Here is a 13,783-nt window from a genome sequence, read left to right on the forward strand (position 1 = left end):
AGAGAGAGAGAGAGAGAGAGAGAGAGAGAGATAGAGAGAGAGAGAGAGTGAGAGAGAGACATAGTATAAAGAGAGACCTAGTCCGCACAGGGACAAGGTCAACATGGATATATTGGTTAAACACTGGACTTTGAAAGAAGCTTAAAGTTTCCTGTATATAATTAAAATAACAGATACTATCATAGCAAAACCTGTTGTGCATATAATAGTGCTGTCAAATTAAAATGTATAATGGCATCTGTTAGCTCATGTACTGTTTTTCCTCTACTGTTTAGTTTAGGCCTATATATGATCAAATATATAAGAGGCTGCAGAGCTGAGAACATCATTTTTACACGCTCAACCATTTATTGTTTACATTTGGCATCATGCACCTGGGACATTTTGAGATCTTCAGTTGGAAATGTCAACTAGGAAAACCCCTGACTTCGACTAGAAAACAGTCATATAGCTACGAACAGTAAAAATGAATTATTTTAACCCCAAAAACAACCTTATTTTTTTTTGTTAGTTAAAATAGTTTCACAACTCTTTATACATTTGATAAGATATCATAATAACGGTTGTATTAGGACCAAGGTTATAATAGTTTTAGATTTTTCATTAGTTTTAGTTTTGTGAATTTTTGTTTTGAAATTCAGTTAGTTTTAATTAGTTTAATTAGTTTTTAGAGTGAGTTTGCTAGTTTTAATTTGTTTTTATTATTTTTTGGGAAAATGCTTAGTTTTGTTTAGTTTTTATTAGTTTTAGTTTTTTGCAATGGGGTGTTTGTTGGGTGCCAGATTCACAAAAGTCACAATAAATGTTGCCTTTATCTTGCCTTATCCATCCCAGCCCCAATAAGTTTATTAAGTCATAAAACCAGATGAATGAAATAGATTTCATATCAAACAAAAAGGTTAACGTATAAAAAAAGCTGACAAAAACTAAGCACATTTTCACTATCATTTTAGTTAGTTTTGTAACCAAATAATACAGATTTAGTTATTTTTTTAAAAACTCTTTTTTTTCAGTTAACGAAAATGTTTTCTAAATTCTAGCTTTCGTTATTTTGTTAGTTTTCGTTAACTATAAAAACCTTGATGAGGACACAGTTTGTCATGTTGGCATGCTGATGTCAGCTCAGACTTATTACAGCTCTTAAATCTCAAAAGTTTCTCTCCATAAAACTATTTTACCTCCTCTGCTGCTTTACTTTAACCTTCCATGCATGCACCATGCCTCTAACTGATGTCAGTTTATCACTTTGCCCTCCATCTCGTCATCAGCTGGTGGCACCATCTGTCTCTCTCTGTCTCGTCACAGAACATACCGCCCTATAGGTTGTGTAACACTGTTCATTTAGATAGCAAAGTAGGCCAGCACTGTTTTAAAAGGCTTATTCCCTCACAGAAGTGTGATTCCACTGGGATGATGCAACGCTCTATTATACTCAGCTTACAGTCTGAGATGTCTAATGTTAAAAACGCATATAAACACCACTTAAGGATACGTCATGGCTGCGGGCTTTGTGATTGGTTGATGCAACAGGAGAGACGGTTAAAAAAAACAGTCTTTATTTCACTGAAATCCAACAGAAATCCCCTCCATAATCCAGCAGACTCCCCAGAGACATCCAACAACTGTAGAGAGGGAAAAAAAACAAAAAAACAAAAAAACACACCCGCCCACAAGCTCTGCCTCCTATTGAAAGCATCAGAAGAAAAAGAAAAAGCTTCTGGGCATGACGTTTGATTCCCAAATCATAGCTCGGGGATGTAAGGATGGATTTAAAGGAGTTTTTTTTAAGGAGTGAACAACATGGTGGATGGTGTTAAAGTCAGTGTTAAACCTTATTTGCATTTGTATAGATACATCCATGAGAACAAAGAGCTCAAGTTTCTTTCCAAAAATGAGACATCCACCTACACATATGTGAAATTTAAGGCACAAAATGTGAACCAAGTGTTGGAAACTGTTTTACCAAAAAAATAAAAAAAAGCATAGGATACATTGTGCTATACTTATACTCACAAAAAAATAAATCACATATTCCACCTCAAACTCAAATTATGCAGTCTGTCATATGTATAAATAATTTTAAAATATACATTTTAGAGTTTATAGTTAACTCTCTTCCATACATTTTAAACATCAGGTTTCTCTCTCTCTCTCTCGCAAAAAAAAGAAAAACATTGTGAAATGAAATCCTTATTTTCACATTAGTTGCAGGATAATACAACCATAACATATTTAGTAAAGTGCAAACAGTGAAGCATTTCCATACAGTGATAGAACTGCCTTAAAGCTTACTTTTTGTTCAATAAAATGAAATCTGCTTTCTACAAATAAACAAAATATGGAAGATCATTAGGGCCAAATGAAGACATATCAGAGAAGCTTATGAGCATAACTCTAAACATAAGATTTAAAGTGATGCCTTTTCATTATTTTTTGTGGAGAAACTCAGTTAAACAGAGCTGTCGATTAAACATACTAATTAAACAAAACAAAATCGGCTGAGAATTCTGATTTAAAATAAATTGAGACTTGAGAAAAAATTAAAACTTTATGTTCGGACAATAAAAAAATTACATATTCTAATAGGATCATTTTTAAAAGTACAACTTCTGAATTTAGAGATAGAATTTTTTACTTTAATCTCCGCACTCGGACTCTTTGAGAATATCAAAAATAAATAAACAAAAACATTTTCACATGGCCTTAATCATCAACCATATACAACATGTCAATAAGCATAGTGAAAATAATACGTTTGCATGAATGAGTCTCTGTGTAAGTGTAAAAGGACAATTATCGTGTTATTGAATATAAAGTGCAGGCACAAAAACGTGGCAGTAAAACAATAACTGGACGTAGAGATTAACAAACCACGTCATGAAAATAATGTCACCAATTTTGATCCCCAAATTTATCGTAGCAATTTTTCTCTGTCTCCCTGTGCTCACCTCTGCTTATAATGAGCCATGCTTTAGTTTTATATGCTGAGGTTTTGAGATCTTCGTCTCTAAAACTTCTGCTGTCAGACGAATACAACGAAGCTCAGTGGATTATTTTTTTTTTCCAGCTCAGAGCATCCAAAAATTATAAACTTTAACATAAATTTCCTCATACAATTACTGATTTACTGAGATCAAATTTGGTTGGGATTACTTCTTCTGTAAAAAAAAAAGTTCCAATGAAAATAGTTGACAATAAATGTAATTTTTCAATGCTGTACTGTATTAGGGTGGAGGCAGGAATCTTAAGAGACATATATTTCAAGACAATTTGCATGTACTGTAAGGCTTTTTTTGTAATTTTTGTGAATTGGAGCTTTAACCACAAATAATCGAACAGGTGCACAACAGTAGAGAATGTAGGTAAGTGACTGAGGGGAAAAAAAGTGATATTAAAGTGCATGTAAATTTTACTCAAAGAAAAATCTGTGCAATAAATGTAATAAAGTACTTGTGCCATCTGATGCAGAGTTTTGGAAGAGGGCTTCATTCTGTTAAATGGATAATACCAGGAATCACAGTGTTCAATCAGGAGCTGGGAGAACAGGATTAAGACAGTCTTTGTGAGTTTTTTGGCCTGAAGAACATCCTTCCAGGTACAGGTTTGATTGGAGTGGGGAGCATCGGCGATCCCTGGTCCTCACATGACATCACAGTGACTGCAAAAGTAAGAAAATAGAGGTAATCAGAAAAGATTTTTCCTCTGCAAAAACTGTAAAGCAAACAATCTTCCAGTGATGGAAAAACTATTCAGATCCCTTACTTAAGTAAAAGTATGAACATCACACTGTGAAATTACTCCACTACTAGTAAAAGTCCTGCATTCAAAACTAACTTAAGTACAAAAGTTTCAGCATCAAAATGTACTTAAAGTATCAAAAGTAAAAGAACTCGTTATGCTATTATGTTATATGTATCCCAAATATAATAATTGCTGTCAAATTTCTGTTATTGATGCATTTATGTAAGGAGCATTTTACTGACGTCATGGTAGGGCTGATTTTAACTACTTCATATACTTTTATGTGGTGTAATTTAGGGCTGGGCGATATGGACCAAAAGTCATATCCTATATATTTAGGCTGAAGATAAATATACGATACATATCCCGATATTTTTATCACAAAGTGAGAGCAAATGTTCAGTCGAAGCCAAATATGACATGTCACAAGTAGTTTTACTGAAACCGTTTATTTAAGTGAACATAAATACTGTATAACAACAGCAGTACCCATTTTTAAAATTGAAGCTCCATAAAGTGCACATTTAAATAAAAAAATATCTTAAATAAAAAAAGCCTATGAAATTAAATAGGCCAATCTTTTTCTGAAATAAATATATTTATATGATAAAAGAATAACAAACATTACAAAATAACTAAATATGACAAACCCTAGTAAGGGCAGCATTTATATATAAAGTACATTTTTTTAACTATATTGATATATGCGATATGGTCTAATTCCATATCATATTTAAAAATATATCGATATATTTTTTATATCGATATATGGCCCAGCCCTAGTTTAACTTATAAAAATGTCAAATCACTTTAAATTGATCATGTTTTTATGTTAAATCTCGACCTGAAAAGTAACTAAAGCTGTAAGCTGAATGTAGTGGAGTAAAAAGTACAATATTTGCCATTAAAATGTAGTGGAGTAAAAGTATAAAGTTACAGAAAATGGAAATATTCAAGTAAAGTACAAGTACCTCAAAATTGTACTTAAGTACAATACTTGAGTAAATGTACTCAGTTACATTCCACCACTGCAATTTTCATCCATCAACCAGGAACTCTGCAGAACTATACATTACTGCTTGAATACAAAATAAGAATAATCAGATTCAGCAGCCAACTGTGCTGTGCAAGTAACAGTGTGGCTGTGTCTACCTCTTTGTCCTCTCTGAGGGCAGACTGGACGCTACGTAGAATCACTATCACCTCTCGACACAAGTGATATTACTAGACAAGACGGCTAGCTGGTTAGCATGCTAATTTCAGCAAACATCTCTGCAGCTCAATACATCTATCTATCTATAAAAGCAAGAAGCGTGCGTGTATGTGTGTGTGTGTGCGCGCATCCTCGATTTGTAGGATTTTTTAATTCATTTTTCAAAATATCATTATTTACGTAGAACATGTTGCGGCATTGCACTGTTTCCGATCAGACGCCTTTTAGGAGAGCTCCGCCCCCTTTTAGGGGAGCTCCGCCCCATTGTGTGATAGGCCTACACCTGGTCAGTAACACAATTCACTCTGGATTTCCACCCTGACTCATCTCATCTGTAAGTCTGTTTAGCCTACCTATCTTTCGGAGTTTTAAAGTGTGCTACAACGTTCGATTTTCCAATAATATTCAAATAGTTTTCAGCAAATATCAATGTTCAATGTGTATGTGCTGGATGATGTGCGTACCTTATGAAAAGTAAGTGTTTTATGGAGTTGCAGACGTTGTAGTGTGGCATGTAATGTACGAATACATACTTCCTACGGGCACTGCACTAGTGTCTTTAACATAAAGTTCTTCACATTCTGTTGATTTTGTTATTTCATTTTTAAAATGTTTTAAACTAAAAATCTGGCCATATCTTACAAACTGCACCTTTAAATGATGGCTGTAAAAGTTGCCTATTGACAATTATTCCAGCGTTATCATTTCATCTATTTGGCTAGCTGTTTTCGCAAGAATTGTGGCCTCATTCCACTTTAAATATGCAGTTTGTTTTAAAAAAAATAAATGATTCACCAACTGCTGCAAGCAGATAAGAGGTCATGTGTTTTCATTTAAAATATTGGCACCTATTTTGGTGCAACCAAGGTAAAAAAAAAAAAAACTCCCACAACACTGCTGCCAATCAGTTATGAAGCCGAGCAGGCCTGTAAACATCCGGGTCTGAAGCACCAACCCTGACTGTCGACTCAGCCTACAGTATGTAAAATACACTTTTGTTTTGTCAGCTTCTCTGCATGGTGTGGGTGTGCTGCACACATGACTGTAAATCAACACAGCCATCACTTCTTCACTGTTTAATCTGTTCTTGTCTTTACAGCTCTGTGGATATATTGTACCACAGCCAAATTGCACTTGGCGTGGTCATGTTCTCGAAATGTTCTTCCAACGATTGCACTGAGGGGTGTGTGCAGGAAGGTGTGTGCGGTTGTTATGAGGAGCCGTTCCAAAGAATATGCTTAGAAAAACTGAGCTACATGGAATCAAAACAACACACAAAGATTGAAAGATTGCATTTCCTTATAATGAGTTGACATTCTATGCATGAATGCACATACAAGTTCAAATGTACCTTTGATTTGAACTTGTATCTGTAATCAATACAGCGGGCACACCCAGACAGGTGAGACTCTATCTCGTTACTCTGGCATGATACGTGGCAGAATTCATGACAAATGCAGTGACACTCAAATGAACCTGCATCCAGTGCAGCTTGGCTTCATGTGTTGCATACCAGAGGACATCATACTGTGCATGTTTGAATCGCTTATTAGAAAACAAGAATGGGTTAATTCTGGAGACACACGTGCACACTCAACAGGGTCCACATTACAACGCACATGCCACATCCTCTGTGGCTGTGTGTGCACAGCAACTAATGTGAGCAGACTAGAGTTCTTGCCCCTGCAGGAGTAGCTATTGTGGCGGGCGCTGTAGAGCAGCACACAGGCCACTGTAGAAGAATAAAGCAAGAATAGCTGCATTTGATGAGGGTAGCACAGATCAATAAGCCAATCAACAAGGAGTGGTGGACATTAAGCAAGGCTGCAGACCGCGGTGGTTTGCAGGTATACTCATTTCTCTGGAGCCTGGCACAAAACCATGCAGCAAGCCTGATTCTTTCAGTCATGGTCCAGTAGTCGAACAAACTCAACAACAGTTTACTTGTCCTTACGTTTTCCAAGCTGGCTTTTATAAACTGGCAAAAAATTGTGAATGCCTTCCAAAATGAACTTCCAAAACTAAGTTTAGACACAAAATCTATGTAGTTAAAGTAGGAAAAGATCATAACAAAAAAAACATGCCTGTCTAGGATGACCACATTTTCTATGAATAGAAAAATCACTGGAATATGTAGAAATCCATGAAATATGGACTGGTTATGAAGCAAAGTAATGTTAAAAGTCACATAAGTCGGCTCTCTGGGAGGTAGGAGTGATGGTGGTGGGGCAAACCAGCGACCTCTTTCAACTGGGAGACTGGTGTTTGTGTCCCATTGTTGGAAGTTACACTACTGCTCAAAAGTTTGGGGTCACTAAAGGAATGTCCTTATTTTTGAAAGAAAAGCACAATTTTTTAAAATTAAAATAACAGACATACAGTGTAGACATTATTAAAGCTGGAAACAGCTGATTTTCTTATGAAATATCTATTATATATTGTCAGCAACCATCACTTGTGTTCCAGTGGCACATTGTGTTAATCCACATTTATAGTGTTGAAAGGCTAATTGATCATTAAAACACCTGAGCATTATGTTAGCTCAGCTGAAACTGTTTTGTGCTGATTTGAGAAGCAATAAAATGATCCTTCCTCAGGCTGGTTGAGTATCTAGAGGTAAAGTTGGAGATTTGTACAGGTTAAAATGATTATTTCGACCCATGTCAATGTTTTAAACTTTATTGTATTTTAGATTAATTTTGTAACTAATTTCATGAATAAAACAGTTTGTTTTCATGGAAAACATGGAAGCATTTTCTGGGTGACCCCAAACTTTTGAGCGCTAGTGTGTGTCCACAAGTAAGATTTTTAAGTCTAATCCTGTTGTCTTTTCTTATCCTTAGAATAGTGGTTTTGGTGCCTAAACTTCTTTTTTTTTTTAGCGTTTGTGTCTAAAAATGTTGATTGTGACGTTGAAAATACAGCATTGCTCGTCATTTGTAATATTTTATATGTTATACAAATTGCACTGCAAATGTTGGTGTAGGAAATTATATTAACCCCTTCATGAGAATACGCTAACGCCGAAGAGCTGCTCTGCGACCAGCAGTCGACTGTATTTGCAGTGTGAGCTAAATGTGAACCCAAGAAAGAAAAAAAACAGCCAGACAAAAGCAGATGAACTCAGCAAAAGCCTTCACCATCTAAATATAGGTTAAAGGGATATGAGATGACAGCCAATAATTCACACAAGTGGTCTTTAACTTGTTGTGCAATCCCAATTACTCACAATGTGAGCCCTTTATTTAGAGTGCATGTTGTCATCGAGCTTTTCAGAGCCTTGATCCTCTCAGCTGTTGGGCTCTGCTGCACCGACAGCTGCAGTGACACAACATGGGGGTTTAAACGAAGTGCCTCTTGCAAACCTTGATATTAATCATAGTGAGTGAGGACTGATATAATCATGATTATTTTCTCTCGTCAGACTGCCTACAGTGCCTTATAAGGACTTAAAATGATTAGGAGGGGCACTCCAGACCTCCAGGCCAATGTCCTGTCTCACAACGTTAATGAAAGGAAAAACTTGAATATGAATGTTTTGTTTGTGTTTTTGCTTGCCACAGCCTTCCACAAAGTTTCATGAAAACTGGGCCGGTAGTTTTCCCACAATCCTGCTGACAAACAAACCGAAACACCAACATCACCTCTTTGGCAGAGATAAGTAGATGTTTCAGGAAGACACTGATTTATTATAATTTACACACAGTGGGTAGTTTCACTTTCAAGATTATATTTGCTTTATTTTAGCAACATGAAGTCAATCAATTTAACTTGAAATACATTGCTATGAAAACAGAATCACACAGCCTGTGGTTCTTCTGTGTAGAGTTTGCATGTTCTCCCCGTGGCAGCGTGGGTTCTTACCGGGTACTCCGGTTTCCTCCCACAGTCCAAAAACATGCGCTTAGATTTAATTGGTGACTCTAAATTGCCCGTAGGTGTGAATGAGAGCGTGATTGTCTGTCTCTATGTGTCAGCCCTGCGATAGTCTGGCGATCTGTCCAGGGTGTACCCACCTCTCGCCCAATGCCAGCTGGGATAGGCTCCAGTTCTACCCGCGACCCGAGTGCGGATAATCGGTTAAAGATAATGGATGGATGAACAACCTTGTTATGGGGTCCTAAATATAATGACATGTTGGTGCATCGATCAGCCTTTGCTGAAAAGTTCTGCAGATGCTAGCTTGTTTCCTTGCATCTTTAACTCTACAGGCTAATTTTTGGGCAGAAACAGCTCCTAATATACATTTCCAAAGTGTTACAGAATGGAGGATTTTTAGGTGTGGGATTACAGTGATGCTGAGTGGTCTTGGTTCTTTCTCACGGGGAAATCTTCTGATTGACTGGAAGTGGTACGTTGTGGTAAGTTTGGGATTTTTCCAACCACAAAAACAGAAAATCAAAGGAAGTCTACGTCATGTTACAGTACATTGATTGGCATGTGATTTTTTGGGAAGTCCACTGTGGAAACACCAAAGCAGCAAGCCCCTGTCAACAAATATGGAGACACATTGAAAACACAAGACAAGCTAAAAACAATGTTCCTTTTTATAGCCTTTGATTATTATCAGTGTAACTCTTTTACACATCCCTCCCTTTTATTCTTCTTTTATCATACTGACTTACAGTAAGAGACACACCTCTGATAAAAAAATAAACACCCGACACAGAAAAGTTATGAGGCCACAGCTGCAGCGTTCTCAGTAGCATTCAGTCAAATGTATCAGCAATAGAGTCAGAATAGGTCAGCGATTCTATCCTGGTTGCAGTTTTCTGTTCACAGGTTTCTCTAACTGAAGGCAAACATTTAGGTACTTTCCACAGCACCGAAAAACACCAGCTGATATGGGCCACTAACCAGCCAGGCGCTCCGCCCCAACGCTCTTCAACAGTCCAACAGATGCAGTGTGCAGTGTGAAGTGCAGAGCTGACCTGATTCTCCTCTAAATTCACATATTTTGGACGTAAATAATGCATATTTACACATTTAAAGGATGCATGAAAAGCATGCTTTTCAGTTCTGGTTTTGTTGCTTTTTAAAAAACTCAAAATATTGTTTTGTCGTTTTGCATACTTTTGCATACATTTTACATACATTTTGCATTACATATTATACGTATCATTATTGAGTCATGCTGTTCAGCCAACAAATAGATGAGACACAGAAGGCCAGCGGGATATTTTACCAAAAGCTAAGAGCAAAAAATACTATAAAATACTACTACTAATAACTTAAATATGTGGGTGATTTGTATTAAGTGGGTGATTTGTATTGTACATATCTTCATGAGTCAAGTGAACACAGTGTCAATGGTGCAAAATTAAATATATTCTGTAAAGTTACAGTGAGGTTATGGATCAATTTATTGAGGGGAAGTCCTGACACAGAGGGAAGTGGTTCTACATGGAGATGGCAGTTGGTAAGAAGGGACTCCCGTCTCGGTCTTTCCCACACCAGATCTGGACCAGTCTCTTACTGTTTGATCAGGAGATTGTAAAGAGGATGTGAGGTGTTTTCCATGATGCATAACAGTTTGTGCAACTTTTCCCTTCTCCACCACCTATACCACCTATAACAGCTTCAGGGTAGTTCCAAGAAAATTGTATTTCCAAACAACATCTGCAACATCTTGTTTCACACATTCAAGACTTTCAGTAAGTAGAGTGTGCTCTGTCCTTTCTTATCTACAGCATGAGGCTGCGTTCACATGAGATCACGCGATGCAGCCATCTGCTGCAGGGTTGTGTGGTGTTTAGCCCCTCAATGCAACGAGTAGACTTTATATTTCAAAATTATTGTTTCTGTCAAAGCGTCTTGATGATTTACAAAAGAACTTGAAAGCAGCTTCATTCATTTCACACAGAGGGACTTTGTGCTGGAGCTTGTTGCAAGCTTGCTGTCGAATTGTGTTGGGGCAGGCTCAGGTTAAGAAGGTACTGAAGATTCTCGCACAGCAGGTTAGCATGCCACCTCTTCTGGTGGAGTTTCTCCAGCTTCTCCTTACTATGTCCTCTGGGGTGCTTTGTTGAAGTTGACATATGAACATGGGGTGCCAGGGATTTTGATAAGAGTCATTTGGTCCTTGTAGAACTGCGCCAAAAGCTGTGTCCATATTGGCAAGGAAGGCAAGCAGTGAGTGTTGGGCTCAGCCAGGGGTGTCCCAACTTTTATTTGTGGTTTCCGAGTACAGAATCTGTCGGTGTAACTGAGGAGCATGTGCAGTTCTGCATGTCTTTATGCTGATGATGTAGTTCTGTTACTGTGACCTCCAACAGGCACCCTGCTGGTTTGCAGCTATGTGTGAAGTGGTAGGGAATCAACAACTCCAAGTCTGAGGCCATGGCAGTGTTAAAGCTGCTGCCCCAATTAAATGGGTTAAAAAAATTTTGCAAAAGATCAGATTACATCTTATTCTCAGTGCAACGTGACTTCCAAAGAATACTTTGTGTCCGACTTTAAATTGAATCATTGTTAATACGTTGTTGAAGGCTTCCTTAGTTATTTATTTGCTGCCAAAACAGGATGTTGCGGTCGGATATGAGCCAGTGAGGGATCAATATTCAGCACAAACCAAATGGCTGTTAGCGATGGAGACAGAGGAGGTTTTGTTTCTCTCTGATGGAGGGAAAGACTGTTGTGGAAACATTTGCTGACGACATTTACTGGTTGGACTGTTAAGTTGCACCCACAAGTGCAGCCTGAAGTCTGTAGTCTCGTGAAGACACGGTTTCCCAAGAGGTGCCAGACGAAGCAGTGTGAAGAAACGATGAGCAAGTGTTGAACCGAACTGATGTGGTTATGAAGGACTTACTTGAAAGTTGCTTCAGTAGTCGGAATAATAATAAAAAAATATATGAAAAACCAAGGCTGCAAAAGTTTTAAATGCAGAACGGAGTCATTAAAGAAAAAAAAAAAAAAACATATTAAGAAACTTATTTCTCAGAGTTCCCATCAATAGAAGATGGTCTTTAGTGAGTAATTGTTTCCATTTTGACAGTGAAATCTGAAAAATATAACATTGTTTCAAACTTTAACTGTGTTTGTTGCTTATTAAGTCATGAATACTTATAATGTTGCAAAGAAATACCTGGGTTTAAATGAAAATCTGTTGTAAAAGAAAAAAAAAGAATAAAATAAAATAAAATCCAACAAGAAAAATGTTATGTGCATGTATGCAAAATTATTATTTCTTACATATATTCTAAAAATATATAGTGGCTTTTACAATGTCCTGGTGATGAACTGGATTGAATAAACTGGTCGAGCCAAACTGAAAGATGACTCACTTCCTCAAATTGTAAGCGATAAGACACCAGCATGGACCCAGACTGTGGGAAACATTCCTGTCAGCTGTGTTCCCACCACTGTTGTAACCAATCACACACAAACACACACACACATGAACACACTCACGTAAATGCCCGGAGACATATTTGCAGGGGTGACACATGTACTGAGATCCTAGTTAAAGTCCCAATATCTTCAAAATACACCGTTACAAGTTAAAGTTCTGCATTTAAAATCATACTTAAGTAAAAGTACTAAAGTATTTGTAACTAAAAGTACTCAAAGTATCAAAGTAAAGGTTGTTTTTTTGTACTGCAGTGAAATGTGACCGAAACCTGATTCTATCTGGCATGAACACCTCCGCTACGAGGTCACGTTTTCATTCAGGTTTGTTTGTTTGTTTGTTTGTCAGAAGGATTACAGGAAAACTACTGGCCCAATTTGAAACTTGGTGGAAGTGAAAAGCATGTGCCATACAAGAACCCAACACAATTCGGGAGTGGAATCACAGGGCAGATAAACTAATACATTTCCACCTTTGTGAACAGTATGAAATATGGCGAGGCCTTGGCGAAGCCTGCAGTAATTTGTATTTACTACTTTTAGTCCATTAGTTCTCAACATAAGGGCGGGGCCCCTCAAATGGTCACAAGATAAAACTGAGGGGTCATGAGATGATTAATGGGGTTTGAAAGGAGTACAAATAACCTTCTGTTCCACACATGTCTGTTCATAATTTGTACTTGCTTTTTTATTGTACTTCTTTGGGTCTTGCACAATGATTTCAGTGGAACCATATGAAGAGTTTAGAAGGGAAAAAACAACTCGGACACCTAAAACAAGGCATGGAGCCCCAACTACGCACAGCTGCACAAAAGCAAGTGTTTTTATAAGCATATACTTTATTTTATATTTTGGAAACATGCAGATGAAACTATCAGGTATGGCACCCCAGCTTTTTGTGGTGTTGGGGTATTTCTTTTGGGGGCTTTAAATTTGGAGTGCGTCAGGGTTTACTGTGTGCCTCACAAGATTTTGTGCCAGGAAGTAAGGCAGTAGCACTAGGTGAAACTTTTGGCCTTTTTTTTAGTGGGCCAAGCTGTAAGGAAACTAGAATTTAGAGCTGTCAAATAAATGTGCTAAAAACAACATATTTTCCTCTGGAGTGTAGTAGAGTAGAAGTATGATACTAATTCCTCCCTTGCGTATTTGAATCTATGCAATCAACAACCCTGACATACTTGTGAATGTTTGTATTATTGTAGATTTGTAGGTGAACTTAATCCTGGAGGTAAACAGTGCTGGAGCTGCTGCAGGACGTGTGCTATGTGTTCTCTCTTTGTCAGCTGACTCTGTTTATCTCCACTGTGCTGTCTTGCTTAAGAGCTTAATTTCTTTAGAAATGTGTGGGAATAACTCTGACTGGGGCTCTGCAGCAAACCGGCTGTTGCCTCATGTTGTACAGAGTTACTGCGCACACACACTCACTCACACACACGCACAAGCACAAGCACAAGCACAAGCACAAGCACATACACACAC

General features: G+C 37.5%; 1 protein-coding gene across 1 annotated transcript in view; it reads right to left on the reverse strand.

Moving 5' to 3' along the window:
• Positions 1-1,945: 1,945 nt before the first annotated feature.
• mcl1b (MCL1 apoptosis regulator, BCL2 family member b) overlaps positions 1,946-13,783 on the reverse strand; it is a 38,515-nt gene continuing 26,677 nt past the window's right edge. Inside the window, exon 4 of the mRNA XM_059339704.1 lies at positions 1,946-3,658. Within this exon, the coding sequence (XP_059195687.1) occupies positions 3,640-3,658 (19 nt within the window). The 3' untranslated portion in view covers positions 1,946-3,639. The remainder of the gene's footprint in view (positions 3,659-13,783) is intronic.

The sequence above is a fragment of the Centropristis striata genome, chromosome 8 (genome assembly GCF_030273125.1).
Source record: "Centropristis striata isolate RG_2023a ecotype Rhode Island chromosome 8, C.striata_1.0, whole genome shotgun sequence".
Lineage (NCBI taxonomy): Eukaryota > Metazoa > Chordata > Actinopteri > Perciformes > Serranidae > Centropristis > Centropristis striata.